Here is a 21217-nt window from a genome sequence, read left to right on the forward strand (position 1 = left end):
ACACCGAACTCAATTAGTTCAATAGTTAAATTAGTTCAATTCAATTTCCATTTTATTCAATCACGTCTCCATGTTTGTTTATTTTCTTGTCTACGTCGAATTTGTGTGTCTTAGTCCTGTTTTCAGTGATTGTTACTTCCTGATTTTTGTATTTACTTTAGTCCCTCGTCTCATGTGCATTATGTTCAGTTTTGCCTCCAATATCTCAATAGTTAGACCCTGTTCAGCTGTGTTCCCAGGTGTGTCCAGTCTGCCCTCATCTCCTCCTATGTGTACATTGTCTGCATATTCCTCATGGTGTGTGAGCTTCCATCAGTCTGTTGTCTGCAGTCAGTTTGTCCACGTCCTGCTTTGTTATTGTTTTTATTTTTGTTTAATTCCATCTGCCGAATCCTGCATCTGGGTCCACTGTCTGGCAGCAACACGCCCATCTTATCATTTACTGTTTTACTTATAAATATCAAGTTAGAACATTTGAATCTTTGAATGTATTAAATTATTTTATTTTATTTTATTTTCAGAAAGCTATGAAAGCAAAAACCTTAAAAGTACAGCAATGATTCTCAGTTTCTTCCTCGGAGTGATAAAGTTCCTTCATTTATAAGCCTTTTATGAAGAATGCATACACTAAATTGAGTGCACAGAATATTGATCCCTCCACATAAAAGAAGGCAAATGAAACATCCCTCTAGATTCTGATGTTACTTACAAGTAAAACTGGGCCAGATGGGTTGTACTAATAATAATATAACATATTTTTAGATTTTTTTTCTCCATATTTTATATTTGCTGGAAAACAAATAAAATGAGATGGGGAAAAAAGAACCAGTCCAGGAAATATAAAATTGTGCGAGTCAATTAGAAGTCACTTTTTAGAAAGAAAACAGAGGTGCAGCGATACAGATTGTGAACAGTAGTAATCCTGTCGCACTTGTACATCACAGGCTTAGTAGGTCAGAAGTGTTGCCCCAAGCCAATCCAGTTACTGCCATGCTTACTGAGTGATTAAAAGCATTTTAAACTTTATTCATTAAGGAATTAGAAACCCATGAAAGCATCCCCCTTTCTCTTTGCAGTTTATTAATTATTGCCTTTGCAGTCTGTGCTCAATAATTAGAGAACAGACACACAGATGGCTTCTCCATTTTTGTCTCTTTTTTTTTTTAAATATAAAATCAACAATTGAGAGTCACATGCTGCACTTTCTGTAATTCCCTTTGACACGCAATAATAAAGCATCTCCTTCAAAGGAATACGTTTTGGGACACTTACATGCTTGAGCTCCATTAAAACTTGTCTTGTCAGCTCTATCCTCTTCTTGTTGACGTGCTTGATGGCCACCAGGTTCCCCTGTGTGCAACACAAGATGAGCGGTGAAGCCAGATTTACACACCAGCTTTCATCATATGAGAAAAAATATATATATATGGATGCACAAACAAAACAACACAAAAAACATGAAATTAAAAGGAATCAGTATTAAGCACAGAGAGAGAGAACAGCAGTGTAGCCTACAGGTACATGTGTGGTCGATTGCAGCTGTGCTGCAGAGGAAGACTTGCGTCTGTTGTTTCCAATGTGATGATCCTCAGAGCCACAGATGTGACAGACTGGAGAAAAATGCTGCTGTAGCAACTACGAAGCAAGACCGGCAGTTTGTGTGGGAGTTTTAACTTTTATTCAAATGAAATGCACAGTTAAGACCTGAAGAATTCTGAATAGAAAGGTTCTCTTTGTCCAGCAATTATTGGCTGTTTCTGGTGACAGATTTTATCACCCTTGATCTGTACTGACTTTCAAGAGGCGTATCAATAACCCTAATTATAAACAAGATGCTCGATCTGTATCCTGACATCAGCATTTATATAAAAACCCTGCATCATTCAGCTAAAAAAAAAAGAGTACAGCCCGCCATCTCGTTATTCAGCAGCCTCTTTTTGTCACATTTTCTCACACCTCTTCAATCTGAAACGGACAAATTAACAGCAGCAACAAGTTGATGGCCCTGTCCAGACTGCAGGCGGGAGTGTAAAAACAAAGACACACACACACACACACACACAAAAAGGCAGAGAGAGAGAGAGAGAGAGAGAGAGAGAGAGAGAGAGAGAGAGAGAAAGAAAATTGACGCATTCTGCAGCTCACATTAAAACCAACTACCTAAATTCGCCCACACTCTCGCTTTCTCTCTCCTCTCTTCAGTTTTTCTCTGCGAGTGTGCACATGTGTGGGCGGGAAAGGAGTGCGCAGGAGTTGAAAATGTCAGAACTCGCTAAGCCTTACCTTAAAATAGCCCGTTTTTGCAAATAGCTGATATTTTCCATGGGCAGTTATCAAGGAGCCGTAGCTGGAGCCTCTCTGAGAAGGTGGAAAGGGATAGTGAGAAGAAAAAAATGTCAGTTAGTGTGTGTAGATTAAAGCAAAGAGGATTAAATCATGTTCACTTTAAGACTGTGCTTCTACTTCACTGCAATGTAGATTTCTAAAATGGTTCAACTACCCAAAAACATGCCCCACTTCTCTGCGTAACATGAAACCATCGTTCACTTATATTTGAGAAAATAAAGTGCTTTCAGATTCCAGCTCGAGTCATTTTGCAAATGTCTGCAGAGCACACCGAATGAATAAAAATCAAGTGGGCGCACTGCATGCATACAGCCAGCACAGTCAACTGCACATTTGTATAGAATGCAAATATTGGCATCACACGGCACCCTGGAAAATACTCTAATTTGGAAAATTTCTGTGTTTTCCACACACACACACACACACACACACACACACACACACACACACACACACACACACACACACACACACACACACACACCAGGAAATGGACAAAAAAGCAATAATGAAAAAGGTGTGTACATGTGCTTTTCATGAACACTTGCATGTGTGGGATGAAACACAACCCGAAGGAGATGCATTAACACTCAGACAACAGAACCCGATACTAAGAACGTAATGACGTATTATGTATATAGGAGTGGGGGCCAGGCGAAGGCTTATTTTAACAATCATTTAATATGCCACTGCAAACCCAGCTACCATCAATAAACCACCAGCTTTCAGGAATGTGTAAACTCACAAAGGATTTGGACTCTCTTGGGGCAGCAGCTTTTGCTTTTTCTAACAAAACCCACAAACTGCTTTTTAATACGCAGCACACAGTGTGTAAACAGGAGGGAAGCTCTGAACTTCAAGCATTTTGAATCCTGGAGGGTCCAATTTTACCACAGTGACATGTCCAGACTGATAATCAGGCCTGTATGAATGAAATATACCAACCAAGCATGCAAAAATAACCTGCCAGATGAGCAACTTTTTTACCAATTAACATCCACCAGGTTACAATTAACGAGGGGCAGGGCTGGGTTTTGTTTTAGCTACGTGCTAAATAGGTAGATTTTCAGAACTACTTCACATTAACCAAACTCAAATCATAGACGAGTGCAGAGGTTGCCAAATGGTGTGACAAGATAAGTCCAGGCATGCTTTGGGGTTTTTTACGGTAAGCATATATTATTATTGCAGCATATGACTGCATAAAAAATTTAGGGTTCCCTAAAACTGTTTTAGGGACGATGTTGAATTATGAAAGTGTGACACATCAAAATATCTGGCATCACGTTAATGCAAGTGCAAAGAACATAGCACCTAAAAATGTAACCAAAAGAAGAACTGGCGATCAGCAGGCCTCACTCTGACAGCTCATCAGTCAGGAGACACTAACTGAGAAATTCTTATTGACTTAATTGACTCGAGTGTTGGATCTAAACCACAGGCATTAAGACTGTTTTTAACTGTGTGAAGCTGTTTGATAGCGGGATAGACAGAAGGTGTAGGTGGAAGGTTATATTGGGGTGCTAGTTGCAGATGTTGCAAATGGGCAAAAGTACCCCCATCAACCATTACAGTCAAAAGAAGCATTGAAAACCACGTTGAAAGCCACTGTGCTGGTGGATGTTAAGAGGAAACTGTGATGGGATAAAATAAAAGACTGTATATAAAAAGCTTGCTGAATCTACTGTGATCGGTGGTTTGATGACTGAAGTGACCACATTTGGATGGTATGGTGGAGTGCTAAGTTATTAGCCACATTAGCAATCTTCATTACCAAGGCCCATCAACAGTCTAGGGATGTTATTTAGTGATAACATATCAAATAAAAGGGCATAATTGCACTCAAAACTTCTGTTAGTACAATTAAAAACACAGTAACCCATGCTGTTTGTTAGAAAAACTTGATAAAAAGCTGCAAAAGTTTCCAACATGGTCATCATTTCCAGTTTAGTTACTTGAATTTGGTTACAGGTGACACCACCTGTAACCAAAGCTGCCACAACCCTAACTTTAAATTTTGTTTTAACTTTACAAGATTGAGACAGAAAAAGGTCAAATTCTTTTACTCTAGTCATAAAGGGGAAAATTGGCTGAAGAGACCAAACTCAAAGCTGTAAACATGATTATTTCTGCTGTAAAGTTGGATATTCTAACATGAGCGTCTATAAGGATTAGCTCTGTTTTGGAGCTACCCTCAAGTGGACATTTGAGGAACTGTAGTTTTCGGTTCTTTCACATTGACTTCAATGAACATATTCCTACAAAGCTTCTTGACAAAGTAGCAGAGAGGATACAAAGCGGGGCAAATGCATGCTATGATCAAGACTAAGAAGCAGGAGAGGACTACTTATATACATGAGGGTAATTAAGAAGAGTAGAAACAGATGGGTAACAAGACACTGCTGATTTCAATCAAAACAATAAGACAGCAGGAAGAAGTAAAACCAGGCACAAAACTCAGCAGACATTTAATGGCCAAACTAAAACACAGAGTAAGCAAGACTAACTAGGCAAATAAATAAACTTAGTGGGAAAGACACAGGAGAATGAGACAGGAAGCACTGAGGGAACAAATGAACTAATACAAACTGGAACCAGGAACCCAAGACTGTAAAGACTATGAAAATATATGAAAAACTAATAAAAAAAACAAAACAAGAGTTAATTAGAATAAAACTCCAAAATACACAGAAACCGTGAGAACAGAATAGGGACCAGGGCACAGACAACAATTTTCTAGGCCTCACAGATTGCAGCCTGATATAAAGTGATAAAAAGCTCACAATTATGAAGATTTTAAAGTTTAATGGCTGCTAGCTCTCATATGAGATCGTGTGGGTGTCATTTCAACATTTTGCATCATTTTCTGCACATAAATCTTGTGATCTACCTGTGAGAGGGTGAGCCGACTGCCAGCACGCTTGTGGTATTTATTTGGGCTCTCGAACTGAAGGTCCTCCCACCGAATCCTCCACAGCATTCCTGCCAGTTCCTTCTCCAGCTTCAGTTTCCTGCAGAAAGTAAAAAAGCAGGTGGTGAAATCGACAAGGTCACGGCAGCACAAACAACAGGAGAACTAGACTGGTTTGGGGTTGATGCAAAGGCCATGAGGTGATGTTTTCACCACAAAGCTACACCAGCTGGAACTAAAGCAATGATTAAAAGTCCTTCGGAGCCAAGGTGGTCTGCAGGAGAATTATAAGTTATTAAGCAAGCTGGATTTAATCTCGCAAGTCACCTTAAAACAAAATGCAAATTAACTCCATTTGTTACGTTTGATCTCTGTCTTTCCTGTTGGTATTTCCTGAGATAGCGGTCTCAGATGTGATTACAGAATGCCTCACATACAGCATTTACGTGAAGTTATGTACATTTGGTGATGCATTTAGGCCTGTGTTTATTTTTATTAGATTTTAACTTTACTGGCTCATATGCTCTACTTATTGATGCTTGGCAGTGAGGCACTATTTTAGGGGAAGTATCTTGACTCTCCTGAACAAAGGGCTCTTTCTTCCAAGCAAAATACAGAAACATGGAACATTTGACAGTAAGCACCCAAACTGCTATTTAGTGAAATCAACTGAGCATGAAGTTAGTGTAAATATAAGTTCAAAAAATGATTTCTTTAAAAGGATTGTCACACTGCACATTGTCCTTAGTTTTCCTTTGGGTCACTTTTTATGATGCCTTCTGTCTCGTGGGCCTTTCAGTTACTTCCTGTTCTATTTTGAACGTTATTCCCTCGTCTAGCTTACTTTTTTCTTAACTTCCTGTCTCTGTTCTTTTCCCACCATTGTTTTTGTCTAATTAAGCTTACTTTTGCATTTTATTTCCCTGAACTGTGTTTGTTCTTGCAGTGCACTCATTAGGGAAAACAAATTTCCGAGTGGAAAAATTCACACAAACCAGAGTAAGAGCAAGAGGAAATCTTGGGTTGCTGAGTTGATGACAGATAAATGTACATATTTGCATAATCATAAGAAATTTTAGATTAATGTTAAAAATTCATGTATTGCATAGAAATGTTTTGCTTATGTTTGATAATAAGAGTACAATAGAACAAAAGAGTACATGAATGCAGGGTTCGCACCGTTCCTCTTTTTTTGTCATTTGGTCAAGTTGTCAACTTTTTGTCTTATGTATTTCTCACATTTGGGTTTCCTAATAACCTTGTTGAACTTTTATTATATTTCCTTGTTACAGCCACCTTCCTACTGCACCTTTCACATTAATCTTGGCAACATTTATGTTACTTTAAATTTTGGAAAGTCCCCTTTCCCTCTCTGTCTCACAACCCTCATGCTTAACCAGGCTATTTTAGCAGCTAAAATCACCGCATTACATTTAAAACAGGAATGCTTCACTTGATAGCTAATAAAAAATAAAATAATTTATTTGTGTCTGTCATTCCTTAAACAGTTTAAATTATGTTTAAGTAAAAAGGAGTTAACCTAATATGTCTGAGTTTGTTGAGCTATCTTCATAGTTACTTTGGTCATTAAGTATCTGCCTCGAGGCGTCAGCCACACAACCTTTTGCTTCTCTAGGTGCGTTAGCCATTGTTCACTGCAAAACTACATAAAAAATATTTCCAGGTTCAGAAAAGATCCCAGATAACTTGCAGTTATCTTTGCCACACTGATGGCAAACTATGAAAAGTTTGGTAGGTAAATAACAAATTCATGGTGGGAAATATTTTTCAATTAAGGTCTAGAAACCTGTCTGTACTTCCTGATAACCAACAGTCATTAGGCAAAAATCTATATTCCCCAACCAGTTGCCAAGTGGTTGCTGAAGGTAAAGTCGGTTGCAGTCCTTGCAATTAGTTTTATAGCTAGCAGATTATCTAGGCCTGTTCGACTGATAGTGTTGAGAGTGTCACAATAGTACATATATATATATACAGCAGTCACTTGAAGGTTAATCATCAATCAATGTCGACTATATCTTCTACTTCAAGTAATGGTACAGTGCTTTGCAAATTTCTTGGACCACCTTTAGAAATCTGTCAAAAGCCTGCTTAAAACAAAAAATTACTTAATTCGCTGAACTGAATCTTTATACCCAAATTTGATCCGGCACACTTGACTTCTCTGACAAGTCAGAAAATAAACAAGCATAACATTAAACCACTAAAACTATGTTTTCTGTTCAGGAATGCAAGTAAATAATTGTAATTTGGCATCTTAATCAAAAGTTAATGTGTTTTACTAATCTGTTTCTGATTTTTTTTGTGAACCAGTAAAGTTTAAAATCATTGATAAAAACATCTTTCAGAATTTAAAATATGCTGATTAAACAGCTCGCACATACTGGTGGATTAACCATTACAGGAAATTAATTTTTTTTAGTTACCAATACTGTTAATTTAGGGCAGCTATGTCATAAACCAACCATTATATTGGTTGGTAGAATCCACTTCACTCTTTTATTTTTTTTACTCCCTGAATTTCAAGCCATAACTGTACTTTAGTACTACTACTGTTTCCAACTCAGTTTTTTTAAAAGAACTATAAAAGTTAAGGTCTCCTAATGTTACTCTTCAGACCAGTTAAACACACTAGGGTTAAGAGCTTTAGACTAAATGCAACTTACAGTATTTTACAGTTGTTTTGGCTCAGCGTGAAAAATCTTTTAATTAATTTATGCCTTATTCAACTGAAGTAATGGTAATGTTTAACCGAGCATCGTAATGTTGCAGTTCACCGAAGGGGGTTATCATAGAGTACACTGAAATCATGACTTCTGGCATTTAAAACAGTAAAAGCCTCACACAGTAAGCCACGATGTATACCACAGAGCTCAGTGAGACATTATGAAGTGGAAACAGCATTTGTGGTGATTACCAATCATCTTAAATTGTTGCTCACCTGGGTAAAGTTAAAATAATGGCACGGTCTGTCCAGGCTTCCCAGTAATAATCATTTAAAGTGCATTAGCTACTAAATCATACCGACCAAGCTTTAGTGTCCTGCCTTTTGTGGTTCATAATAGGAGTGTGGCAAATCAGCCCGTCTCTTTGAATTGCCAGTTTTGGATACTGAATTGCTGTGATAAAGCTAAAGCAACTGAAAAACAGGGTCAAGTGTTCAGTGAAGAAGATACAATCACTGAGCATCATCCAGAAAGGTATTTTATGTATGCAATAAATATGTGGTGATTTCTTCTTTCCCTCGTGTCCTGTAGTCTTGGCTATCGGCTAAAACAGAGCTTGAGCCAATTCTTTTATTTATTTAAACACTGATTAAAGATGTATTTGACACAAATAAGAGCTGCAGCCTACTTAACTGACACTGCCTATTTCTTGCAAATGACTTGATCCAAATACTGAAATCCTGCAGGGTTTTTCCTGGCTGAGAATAGGCGAGCGCCCCTGGAAGCACAATCAATCTGTGTACAGTAAAGGCAATGAGTTTGTGTCATCTTAAAATGTCTCAAATCTATGTTTTCAGGTTATTTTTTTTAAAAAAAAGAGTGTCCAGTCTGTTTGACTACATGAAATTTTCAAAAGAAATCCTCTGTCAGAAATGCTATAAACATCTCTATGCATGTAGAAAAAGACTCTGTCCTGGTGCAGAAATGCACTATAAATTAAAGCTTAAATAGAGAAATAAATCCTAAAATTACTTCTCTGTTGTTCTGTCTCTGATTTGTCAAAGCACTATAAATTATGTATTGATCTATTAATAACAATATTGATACAATATTTTGATATACTTCTACTACGAGTATACAAAGGCAGACAGGCAAACAGATTACTAAAAGAGTCGATTAAACAGAGAGCCAAACATGAAAGTCACATGAGAAACATACAATTAAAAAGTATGATTTAATTTTAAAACAGTGAAAAACTAAAATTAGACAAAACAGCTGCAAGCTGATAACCATATAACGAGATGTAAAGTCATCACATACAAGCAGGTCTATAAAAATGAGTTTTAAGAAGGGATTTAAAGGAAGCCAGTGAATTTGCTAACCTTATCTCCTCAGCCAGGCTGTTCCAAAGCCGAGGGGGCCTGATAGCAAAAACACGGACACCTTTAGATTTAAGCCAACTGAGGATCTAAGGGCTGCAAAATAGTTCATAGGCGGGTCATCATTTATGCTCTGCAGCTTGAGGCCAGACCCATACGTGCTCTAAAAGTGATCAATAAAATCCTAAAATCAGTTCTAATACGAAGCGGAGACCCCGGAGAGAAGCAATGATTGAGATGATGTCATTTAAATGTTAGAACCAGTAAGAAGCTGATCTGCTGCTTTCTGAACCAGCTGGAGGTGAGACAGACTCTTGGTTTACGTCAGATAGGAGGGAGTTGAAACAGTCAAGCCTATTATTAAATTACTCCTGGATTAATAAGCAACAGATGGCCTGTTGTTGAAGCCTGTTGTCTTCCCCCCTTGGTTAACCTAAATTCTTGACTCCAACCAGTCTTCTTCTGTGGTGCCTAACATGACTCAAGTTTGTGCTACACATAACCAGAAAGCTTTCTTTTCATATATACTCAAGGAAAGATCATGCTTTGGGTTAAGAAACACCTTTCCAACCACATTGTTGCTTTCTGCTCTCAGAGTAGAAAGGTGCCATAAACAAGTCCATTTACTGTGTTCCATTTTATAAAGCCAGTCAGGCCAGCTTTAAAGACAAGTTTCTTTTATTTGAATAACAACCTCAATTATGAGAGTAGAGCACTTTAGGAAAGACTATCTAAAGGGACAACAAAGCAACATGATTGCTATCCAAAAGACAGGTTTAATGACCAAACCAAATGAAGGCTTTGTGCTACACTGGTCATCTTTGTACACCGTAAAATTTAATAAGCTGGCTTTCCTTAAAAAATAATGAAAATTCATTCACTTAAGAAATTCAAATTGTCCTGGCAACCACCTGTCACTGGGGAAAAATGATTAAATACCAACCAGCTGTAATTTGTTGTTGGTGATTTCTGGCAGTCAATTACTGGTGTAATTGGTTGCTGTACCAAAAACCACCTTGCGATTGCTTTGGCTAGCAGATAGCCATGGCTGCCAGTAGTTTGTTTTGAAGACAGTGACTTAATAATCATAATAATGGATTGCATTTATATAGCGCTTATATAGCGCTTTTCGTCCTCAATACCACTACTCATTCACACACTGGTGGAGGCAGCCACAGTTATAGCCACAGCTGGCCTGGGGCAGACTGACAGAGACGAGGCAGACATATCGCGCCATCGGCCCCTCTGGCCAACACCAGTAAGCGGTAGGTGAAGTGTCTTGCCCAAGGACACAACGACCGAGACTGTCCGAGCCGGGGCTCGAACCAGCAACCTTCCGATTACAAGACGAACACCCAACTCTTGAGCCACGATCGAAGATGCAGACAAGTCGGCATCTTCAAAACAAACTATCGCCGACCAAAGCAATCAAGGAGGTTTTTGAACCTAGCGACAGTTTGAGGGGTGAAACGCAGACGTTAAGATCAGCGATTGTCCAATCTGCCCCAACAGCCACGGCCACGCAAGTGATCGAGAGAGAAACTACAAAGGCATACAAATTTATCAATGAACCAGTCTATTCTGCCCACAAGCTGTGGGTCATGGCCGAAAAATCAAGCATTGTATTTAAAGCAGCCAGATAGTTTGGGCATCTGTCTAAGATTTGTCCTGGAAGCCTCCCAGGTGAGCTGTTCAACCCAAAGGAGATTCTAGGACAGACCTGGAACACACTGGAGAGATCTCAGCTGGCAGGTGAGAAGGAGGTCAAAGCGTCTCTGATTAGCTTTTAGAAGATGGATGGAGGGATGGAAACCTTGGTAAAAGCACTGAGCTTGTTTAGCTCTAATGAAGGAGCCTTTAAGATACATTGAACAGACTCCTGATAGACTGGGAGTGCCTAAAAGCTTTCCAGATGATGTTAGATTAGGATAAGAGTTGCGTTAGTTTAGGTTTTGTTATCCTTATTTCACACACATGTCAGCAGGTTGTTAAATGAAACATTTTTTGCTAATGATTGTGGTGTTTAAATTGGCGCAGAGAGGAATTTCCCAGATTGCACTTCCCATGATTTACTTCTGTCTCCTATTTCGTCCATTAAAGGTGGATGAATAAAAGCAGATATGTGAAGCAACTTCTCCACAATGGTAAACAACCACTAAATGTCTGCAAAGCCCAACCAGAGTAATGAATTCATCCATTTTCTAATCAGTGAACTTTGTGACAAGTTTCTGAGTGTTGCTTTTTTTCAGCACCACTCTGATAAACATGGCACCATGGAGAGGAAGAGGCACTCTAGCGACTCAGCACATCTGGGGGAAATCTCAGAGGAGCTGATGCTTCTTGACAATTCACGATTTACGACAACAATAAATTTAAAAAACGCAGGAACTTTTGTGCGTTTTTTTTTTTCTTTGCAAGGTGGCAGTGGATTCATTGGCAGACTGAAACACTTAGAAATGAAAAATGAGCAGAGCCCCACACATTCCAGCCCAATCTAAAAAGGTGTAAAACGTTTCCAGATGGCTTCAGGGAAATTATTGTAGCGTGTGCATATCATCATCTTTTAGTCTTTTCCCCCAGAATATCCCAGTTGGCTCGTGAAGTGGCTCATTATCATTTTTTTTTCCTTTGCGACTTTTTCACCAGAACAAATTGTGTTGCTGGAGAGTCCAAAAAGTAAATTCTGATGTTTGCTAGTATTTGGAGGACAGGAAACGCCATTAAAGTACCTCATCCACTACTAAAAAAGTACTTTTCTATTAAAAGAACCTTGTTTAGAGACCTCTGGCAGCCAGAGGGGCAAAATGTGAGGCTCCACACTGGGCCTATTGTTTGGTAAGTCCCATTTGTGAATACCTCCACAGGACCAGCCCCTTCATTAAAAACAACAGAGTCACTGCTGCTCTGCTCAACATCCCCTCATGCCCGCTGCTGCTGCTGCTGCACAGCAGCCTCCAAAATCAACGGCGAGCAGCTGACAGCACAGCTGTTTAAATCTAAGGCACTCCAGGGTGAAGTTTGAGAGAAAAATGTGGCAAAGTTATATATCTACATCTGAGCCATTAACAAGTAAGCTGGTCTGATTTCTGAGCCTTAGATGTTATAGATCATGTTTTACTGTCTTGTGCGGGGACAAAATTAAATTGAAGGCTGAATTTGGTTTGCTGCATGGATTTCATCAAAAAGCAATACAAAGAAACATATCATTCAATATACAAGTCTCTTTTTATTAAACTGCATAGACATCAGTTTACGTCTATGTACATGTCAGAACAGAGATCTATTGCCAAAAGATTTCTTAAAACAAATTAATTTTATTCAACATTTTCTGCCCTGTGAACTAGATTTAGATCCACCCCCAAATTAGGATATTAAAAAAAAATAGTTAAATGTATTAAAAATAAAGATGTAAGCAGCAGTAAATATATATCATCTTTTAAAATTATATTTTTTCTTTTTATATATATATCTTCTTATTAAAAATATAAAAAATTAAATACTAATTTCTCACTGGGTAAATCACTTCTCAATAGCTACTGATAGTGGCATAAACTCCAAAATGTTTTTAACATTTTAGTGGTGTTTCTGTAGGTCAAGCACTAAAAGCAAAATGGAGGCCCCTCTGCAGGTGGTTGGTCTTTAAAATGGCCACAAACAACTCTGCTGTCCGCCTCTCTGTCCATCAGCAAAGCCCCAGTAGTGTCTGCAAAAACAGGAAGTCATCTGTTAGCTTTATATGAGACAGAGCCAACGATGAATAAGCTCCAAGTCATGGTGTGCTTTAAAAAAGGATAACTTATTAACCAGGGCTCCAGATATAACACTGTCATTTATGTACAGAGATTGAGTCTTAATATAGTTTGAGAGCACAAAGTTCAAAACTGTAGGTCAGGAACAAAAATACATCACAAAGTTTCCCATCACAGAAATAGATATTTGTTGTCCCTAAATCCAAGAAAAGAAACTTACCATCCAAGAATCCAGGAAAACTAGTTAGCTAGTTGGGAAATCACAGTGTGTTTGTGGATTTGGGCGCTGGAAAAAACAGAGACGATCAAGTTAATTTTATTCAGAAATGAGTGTAGGCTCTGCATCTAATTATCTGCACATTAATAATTAATGGGCATGATCAACTCAGATTCAGGTTTAGTGGATTTACCTCAGGCAGACAGCCGCTCCTCCATCTTTCTTCCACCATTCGTCTGATCAAAATCCATTCTGATTGGCTGGTGATTAACACTTGTTTGTGTTAATAGTCAGTATTAGAAAACGGATCAGATTACCGGTGTGATTTATTAGTTTGATTTGTTAATCCTCCATAAAATCAGTGCATTTATCAGGGAGAATATCCTTAACTGCCTAAGTAAAGACACCTCTGAAGATGTGAGCAAAGAGGGAAGAGCAGAAGAATTTTCTTTCATTACATGCAGATAACACCCATGATATTAACCAGCCTATGGAAATCTTTCCAGTCACTTTATTTCTCGGGGCATGCATGATTTACTTCTTGAGTAATTAAATGAGGCTTAATGTTACAACATAAACCATGTAGACTGTGCCACTTGGGACAGAGCAACAATTTCATTTGAATTGCTTACACAGCTGAATGCCGAGCACAAAGTTAGAACCATCAGAAAAGCAGCAGGCAATTACTTTTTCCCTTAAATAAGATAAGATAAGATAGAACTTTATTAATCCCTCGGGTGGGTTCCTCTGGGAAATTCGACTAAATATACAACTAAAAGAAAGTGCTCAGGGGCAGCAGTAACAATTAAACACTGACGCTTATTTAAACAGCTAATCGCATAATGTTCTGTTTATTTTTAACTTCAAACTGCAGTAGCATCTATATAGGGTGCACAGTCTCTAGGATTTCTTTTTGTCTTTTGCTTCTAAAAACATTTAGTGAATATGCTTTCTATACCAGTGCTTCTTATCATTTTTTTTCATCTACTCCACAGATGTACTCAAAACACTTTTCTCTACCCCCAGACAGCTTTCATGTTCATGTGACAAACAACTAACTGTGTAAAATTACTACATTAACAGTTCATCGACTGCTTTTAGCTACTTCTCCATTTAGCAGCTATTAATTCCTATTACAGTTTATGTTTATTTAACAATATAACTTGTGCTGTCAGAGATAAACGTTTACATATCGTTTAGCGATCTTTCAAGTGCTAATCTATATTTTTAGTTAACAGTTTGACCTTTCTTTTAGCAAAAATAACTTTAGCTAGCTACTATTTCAATCCTAAATTCATTAGGTTTGCTAATAATTTATTTTGAACAGTAAGCTAACATTTCAATTTAAACTATACCTATTTTATTAAGCTATTTCATTGGTTTAGCCATACTATTAGCTAATAATTCTATCTGTTAGCCATGTTTTTAGCTACCTCCTGTAATTGTCAGTCACTACAAAAGTAGCTATAGTTTTACTCAACTGTGGGCTTTTACTTCTGTTAAATTCAAGTGTTTTCATATAATTTCTTTACAAAGTTAACCATTTATCTGTATTTCATATTAATCCATAAAGTTCTATAAAAATTTAATTCATTTATCCATAGCCCAGTATTAGTTAATAACTTTAAAAATATTATCACTTTATACTAACAGTTCCAACATTTAGTCACAATTTTACATAGCGTTCAACCATTTACTTATTTGTATTTTTTTCAGCACTGTTTTCTTTATTTATGTATTTCTTTTGGCTTCTGTTCTGCTCGTCTGTTTCTTTCAGTCAGCTGTTGATTTTTATTCTCAAACTTGTTCAGGTTAATTCAGTTCTTTAAATAATTCTAATAATTGTGCCAATCTGTCCTTGTACACCTTGGAAGTACTGTTTAAAGGCAGTAGTTTTTAATATCGAGGTCCCTGAGGGGATTGAAAAAACATAAAACATTTCTCAGTGTCAGTCCTGCCAATTTTATTTATTTATATTGTAAACAACATGAAATATTAATTTAGGCTTTGTGGTGCTGTACATAAAAGAATTCTGGCTTATTTTTGCTTCTTTTGAATATTATTTTGCAGGGCTTTTATAATCCACTTGTAATCCTTTGAGAGAGGCACAATGATCAGCTCAAGTGATGTTTTCCACTTGACATCACCAGTGTGTGAATTATTAAAATAAGCGGCATTTTTCCTGACTTCAGCGCAAAGAAAATAAACTTAACAAACACACTAATGATCATTAAGTGAGAGTGGCAGTAAGCGTTGTTTCGAGCCAGTATATGAGCTCACTTGGCAGCTTAAACACACTTCACCACCGCTTTAATGCCGTCACCTGCTGAGCAGTTGCTGTAGCAACAGTGCGTAAATACCAAACTACCACCTAAAGCAGCACAATCCATAAATCCTGCTTCAAACACGAGCCTGCCTCTTGCTCTTTCTCTCAATCTTTTTTTTTCTTCTTGTCCACATTTCTGCTGTTTGAGCTAAAAGCACCACAGAGAGGAAGCGTCAGCTTGATGCGATCAAACTCACCTGTAAATGAGGAAACTGGAGATCCCAAAAATGATGAGAGCTAAGCCAGAACCCACAGCTACAATACCCAGAACTGGCAGATGACCTGAAAACAGGAGGAAAAACAAGGAATTCACACTCTCATATGTTCAGCAGATGTCCACAATCATATCTTTGAAAATAAAGGAAAAACGCACAGATGTGACTTCCTGAAGTACAGCTGTGGTGCTTTAGAAATCTGTCACCCCACAAACACACAGCCACACTCCCAACGCACAATTAAAACCTAACAACGATTAATAACACCTGCTGGAAGTCGGTCAGTAAAGTAGCAGCGGCGGGTTTTATTCAGTTTCAGCTTCTCTGTTGTTACTGAAATTAACAACAGGTGCACTAGAGGGGCAACAAGGAGACAACCCCCAAAACAATAATCTTCATCTTGTCTGACTGTTTTTTCACTAGTTTTGCATTTGGCTAGGGTCAGTTCCACTATGGGTAGCACAAGGAGATACCTGGACTCTGCAGAAGTTGCACAGGCAGTCCAACTCCTCTAGGTTCGCACATTAATACGTGCCATTACCAGAAGTTTCGCGAGTCTTCCAGCACAGTCTGAAGAGCCTGGAGGAGATTCCAGGAGACGGGCAGTTACTTTATTAGAGCTGGATGGGCCTGTAGAAGGTAGTTAACCCATCAGCAGGACTGATATCTGCTCATTTGTGCAACAGGAACAAGATGAACACTGCCGAGCTACAAGAGCTGCATGACCGGTTTGGCACTGGGTCAGTGATGGTCTGGGAGGCTTATCCATGGAGGGACACACAGACAAAAGCCAGGGTTCAGCATATCAGGAGGAAATCCTCAGACTCATTGTCAGCCCCTACATTGGTTCACGGTTCCTGGGCTCATGGTCAGGCATGCAGACCACATACCATTTTTTTTTTCACTTTTACTTGGGTGTGTTTTTTAATTCAGCTCTCTGTAGGTTGATCATTTTCATTTCCATCAAACAATGTGGCATCCTTTCATTCCTCACACATTACCCCGTATGTATTGCAATTTCTAAAATAAAAACAAATAATACATTCGTTTTAAAAGGCCTCTGTTTTGTCTCTTTTGAATAACTACTATTGCTCATTAATAAGACTGAAGTATTTCTATTATCCGATTACTCAATTAATTAATACAATTAATTAATAAAATTGAATACTTGATTACAAATATAATTTATACCTGCAGCCCTGATCCTAACAGGAGTAGTAGAGATGACATTGCTCTTCTAAGGATCTTTGCTATTTCTTCTTGTAAAATGCGCACTGGTCACCCATTGCTCCAACCAACCACCACATGTAAATTCTCAGCTTTATGCAAAAAAACCAAACAATTTATGCTTCAGTATCCTAGGCAAGACTTGCTTATAAGGGCAGTGGGAACGGGTTCCAAATCTGACGATTTCTCCATGAAAACAACACCACGCCATGAAGCACAGCTTGTAATGTCACTGTTGTTCTCGCTTTGCATTTTTTAAACTTAATTAAAGTCCACCCCAACAGTTCAACAGAGAAAAAACAAAACCCATGAGCAGTCTGGTTACTTTTTATTTGTTTCGTTTTCTGATGTGTGTCAGAATACTGCAATTATCAAACTTGTGATTGTACTCTGTTTTCTCTGGCCAATTAATGACAGGCTTCAAACGCTTATAATCATCTCAATTATCTAATTCACTCCAAGCTGAAGTTGTGAAACTCTTAAGTGTTGATATGCTTCTCCAAATTTCTCAGCATTCATCATCATTGGTGTTGAAAGTGAGCCTCCATTCATTATCCTGTCTTCACACCACAATACATTTTAATTGCAGTGTGGTTTTCCTTCTCTGTTTATCATCCCTGATAGAAAAAAAAACCCCAAAAAGTGTCACTGCTCAACAAAGACAACTTCCTGCGCTCATATTTCACCGCCTGTCACTCAAGTAAATGCTCCACTTCACCCATTTACTTTATAGACACAAAAAGCTGGGAAGGAACTGAAGAAAAACAAGGCATTTATCACGGTAGCTTTATTTAAAATAGGAACAGCGCATTAGTGCCCTGTAATATCCACCTGATTATCAATTCCATTCTAACCAAGGTCATGAAAAAATATGCTATTAAGCTATTATACTGTGTGTGAACTTTTTATAATTCTTGTCATGAAATTAGTGTCCATTAGAAAGCCTTGTGCTGCTCGTTTGTGACAGGTATAATCACCTGTAGGTAGGTAGAAAGGGGTAAGTGTCTTATTACATTATGACGGGTCATACCATCATTACAGGAGGGGTCATCAGTCGAAAAGACGCAGGGGGGGTTGTCCAGTGGTGGGCCACCACTGGGCCAGTGGATCTTCTCTGTCTGGGACCAAATGATGTCTTTGGTGGTTCCATTGTAATATGCAACAACCTGCAAATACAGAGGGAAAAAGTCTTAATTTAAATATGCTCAGATACAGCACCAAATGTTTCTTCTCTTTAGCCTCAAAGTGGTGGATTTAAATTTTAATTAGTCCAATACTTTGGACTAATATTAAAAAAAATGTGATAATCATAGTGACAATGATGAGTCAGGTGAATACAGGCCAGAGACTGGTCTACAACCATCTGGTAATCACCAGTTCTGAGGGAAAAGTGTGTCTTCCCCAAACTGGCAAGTGGTTCCTGGAGGTCGATGGAAAATTGATTACTAAAGCTAGAATCACATAGGCCTAGAGGTCAATCAGTGACCTCTGGCAGTCACAATTGCAACACAACTGTCGACCAGGAAACTGGAGTTCAGCTCACGATTGGGACTATTTTTATGTTTGTCTTATACTTAGTGTTCACTTTTATTTAGTTCAGGAAAAAAAATTTGCACAAAACACAATTGTTATCACACCAATACTTTGTGCATGGATGGATATGTTGATAGTTAGATATGATTGAAAACATAATAACCATTGGCTGCAAAATAGTATCAACCCTCCACAGGCTGCATGTTACCACCATGCCTGAGGAGTTGGTAATGTTTAACCTGGCAAGCATACTTGCTAAATATAAGTTTTTAAAGAGGATAAATATAGTGAGATCTGAAGCTACAAAGTTCGTAGGCGACTAGCCTTGAAAAGCATAAAGACAGGGAACCAGGTACCTTTGTTCCTCTCCAGTGGTGCTTCTGAAACTTGTCAAGGTGACAATGCTGTTATTTTATTTTATACCAGAAATGAGCAAAAAAAAAGGTAAAAATGAAAAGAGCCAACTGAGTTGATATTACAAGAAGAGCTGCTTGCATGTTTTCCCTCAAGTCATATAACAGATAAGGTTTTCAAAGAGTCTTTATTACCTCAGTTTTAACTTAATTATCGTATTACCTTCATTTAAATTACTTTCCTGCAATCACAATTGTACAAAGGTATTTATTTAAGATTATGTGATTGTCCTGTCTCTGAATCAAAATATCAGCAAACCTATCAACATAATCAACATATGTTTTGCGTCACTAACCCCCTAACCTGGTATAACATAGGTAATCATTGCATGCCATGCAATGTAATGATTAAAGGAATTAATGAAACGTTCAAGAGAAAATACAGAACTGTAGGATCAACATCCACACAAGCAGCGACCATCCTGAAAGGCTTGTGCGCGAGGGAGAGAGCTTTATTTTGACAGCTCCATGAGCAGCATCTGTTGTACTCCAACTCTTCTCTGGTAAGTTTCAATTGCTAGTTCCACGTGATCCTCGACACAGGAAGATGTTTATTTTGGAATCTGTGCTCTTATTTAGATTATAAAAAATGATGAGTTTGGACATGTTTTGGCTACCTTGTGATTGGCAAGTTGCATGCCATATAAGCATGGTGATGGGCAAAAGTCTCAATTCATAGCTCAAACCTGAAGTCCACAAACCAGTGGGTAACAATGCCATCTATTACATGATATACTGTCTACCATACATATGCATTTGGAGTACCTTAATAAAATGGAAATACTTCATTTGATTACGCCAAAGTCATGCTAATGTTACTTTTTTCTTAAATAAATCTAACACATAAATCCAGTGTAGCTTATGTTTTTATGTTAATATTACATATCTTCAAACATTAAGCAACAGAGGACGTTACAAGAACACTTCCACAAACAAATTTTGTTTATACGAGAGTTTCTGTTCAGTGGAAAATAAATATTAGTTAATATTCCGTTTCCCATAATCCACTGATACAATATATAGACAAAATCATTGGACCACCTACACAATGCACCTACAGGAGTTGCTAACCCTTGGGAACCCATGCCGAGACGCTCCAAGCGCTCAGCTTTTGTGCTGATGTTGCAATTATTGAGCTAGCGGAGGGTTGATGGATTTACACAATATTCTCTTTAACGCTTGACATGGCTAAGTGCTTAATTTTATACACCTGTGACAATGCAACTGAAAACAACTGAATCAAAGATGAGGAGAATACCTTTTGTTCATATATGTATCAACAAAAAACTTCTAGCTATGTTCAATTCAGTTACAAAAATCTGTTTCTTATTTTCTTAAAGGGATTTTTCCCCTTGTGCAAAGATGAACATAGATTTTTATATTGTTAAGGTTGAAACCTAAAACTGCTCATGTGATGTTTTCATTAGCCTGCTGGTCAATATGAATCCACCAATTACAACCCAGGGATAAATGAGACCAGGAAGTCACACTGACAGCCTCTCAGGACCACTGTGAAATTCTAATTGAAGTCATGTGTAGCTAACCCACTTATTCTGCCCTCAGGGAGGAAAAAAACACACTGGAACCGTTCACAGCGGTGTTTGCAGAGCACAACATACAAAAATATTTTCATCGGACTGTTTGGGGGAACTGAGGTTTTATGCATCTTATCATTAGAGAGGTCAAGACCCCAGAATATCTAACAAACAGACCACTTTCCGTGCATGATGTCAAACATTTTATTTCACTGCGTCTAAAGCCAAACATGAGGAAAGGCTGTGGTTTAAAACTGCACATAATGCTGAGAAGAATTTTGGGGAAAATGTACAGTAATTAGCGACACATTCAGTAAATTAGTCTCTCGCTGTCTGCAATTTGTTTATAATTTGGTGTCAACATCTCATTTTTTGTTGAAACCTCAGAAGTGTAAATCAAAAGTGTTCAGTAATGGGACTATTTTGTAGGAGGCAAACGTATAAACTTTGAATATTAAATAAAATATGAATTTGTTTTGCATTCACTACAGTATTTCTGCACTAAACTGCTTGTGACTCTTCTCCCAGGCAGTTTATTTAAGGGATAAGCCAATAAAAATTAATCACCATATTAACCACAGTGAAGCTTGCTGCATGCAAAAACACTGCAGTAGAAAGAACGACAAGGTTTATTTAAAAGAATCTGAAAGCACTCTCTTTGGTATTATTAGTTCAGTCCCAG

At 38.0% G+C, this 21217-nt stretch overlaps 1 protein-coding gene across 1 annotated transcript in view; it reads right to left on the reverse strand.

Annotated features, from left to right (window-relative positions):
• npr2 (natriuretic peptide receptor 2) overlaps nt 1-21217 on the reverse strand; it is a 90552-nt gene that overhangs the window by 43661 nt on the left and 25674 nt on the right. Inside the window, exons 6-10 of the mRNA XM_085413483.1 lie at nt 18085-18220; nt 15810-15894; nt 5237-5357; nt 2284-2358; nt 1273-1350 (exon numbers count right to left, since the gene is read on the reverse strand). Of these exons, the coding sequence (XP_085269609.1) occupies nt 1273-1350; nt 2284-2358; nt 5237-5357; nt 15810-15894; nt 18085-18220 (495 nt within the window). The remainder of the gene's footprint in view (nt 1-1272; nt 1351-2283; nt 2359-5236; nt 5358-15809; nt 15895-18084; nt 18221-21217) is intronic.

This window comes from Rhamphochromis longiceps, linkage group LG7 (genome assembly GCF_057381845.1).
Source record: "Rhamphochromis longiceps isolate RC_006_pf linkage group LG7, R_longiceps_female_GT1.1, whole genome shotgun sequence".
Classification (NCBI taxonomy): Eukaryota; Metazoa; Chordata; class Actinopteri; order Cichliformes; family Cichlidae; genus Rhamphochromis; species Rhamphochromis longiceps.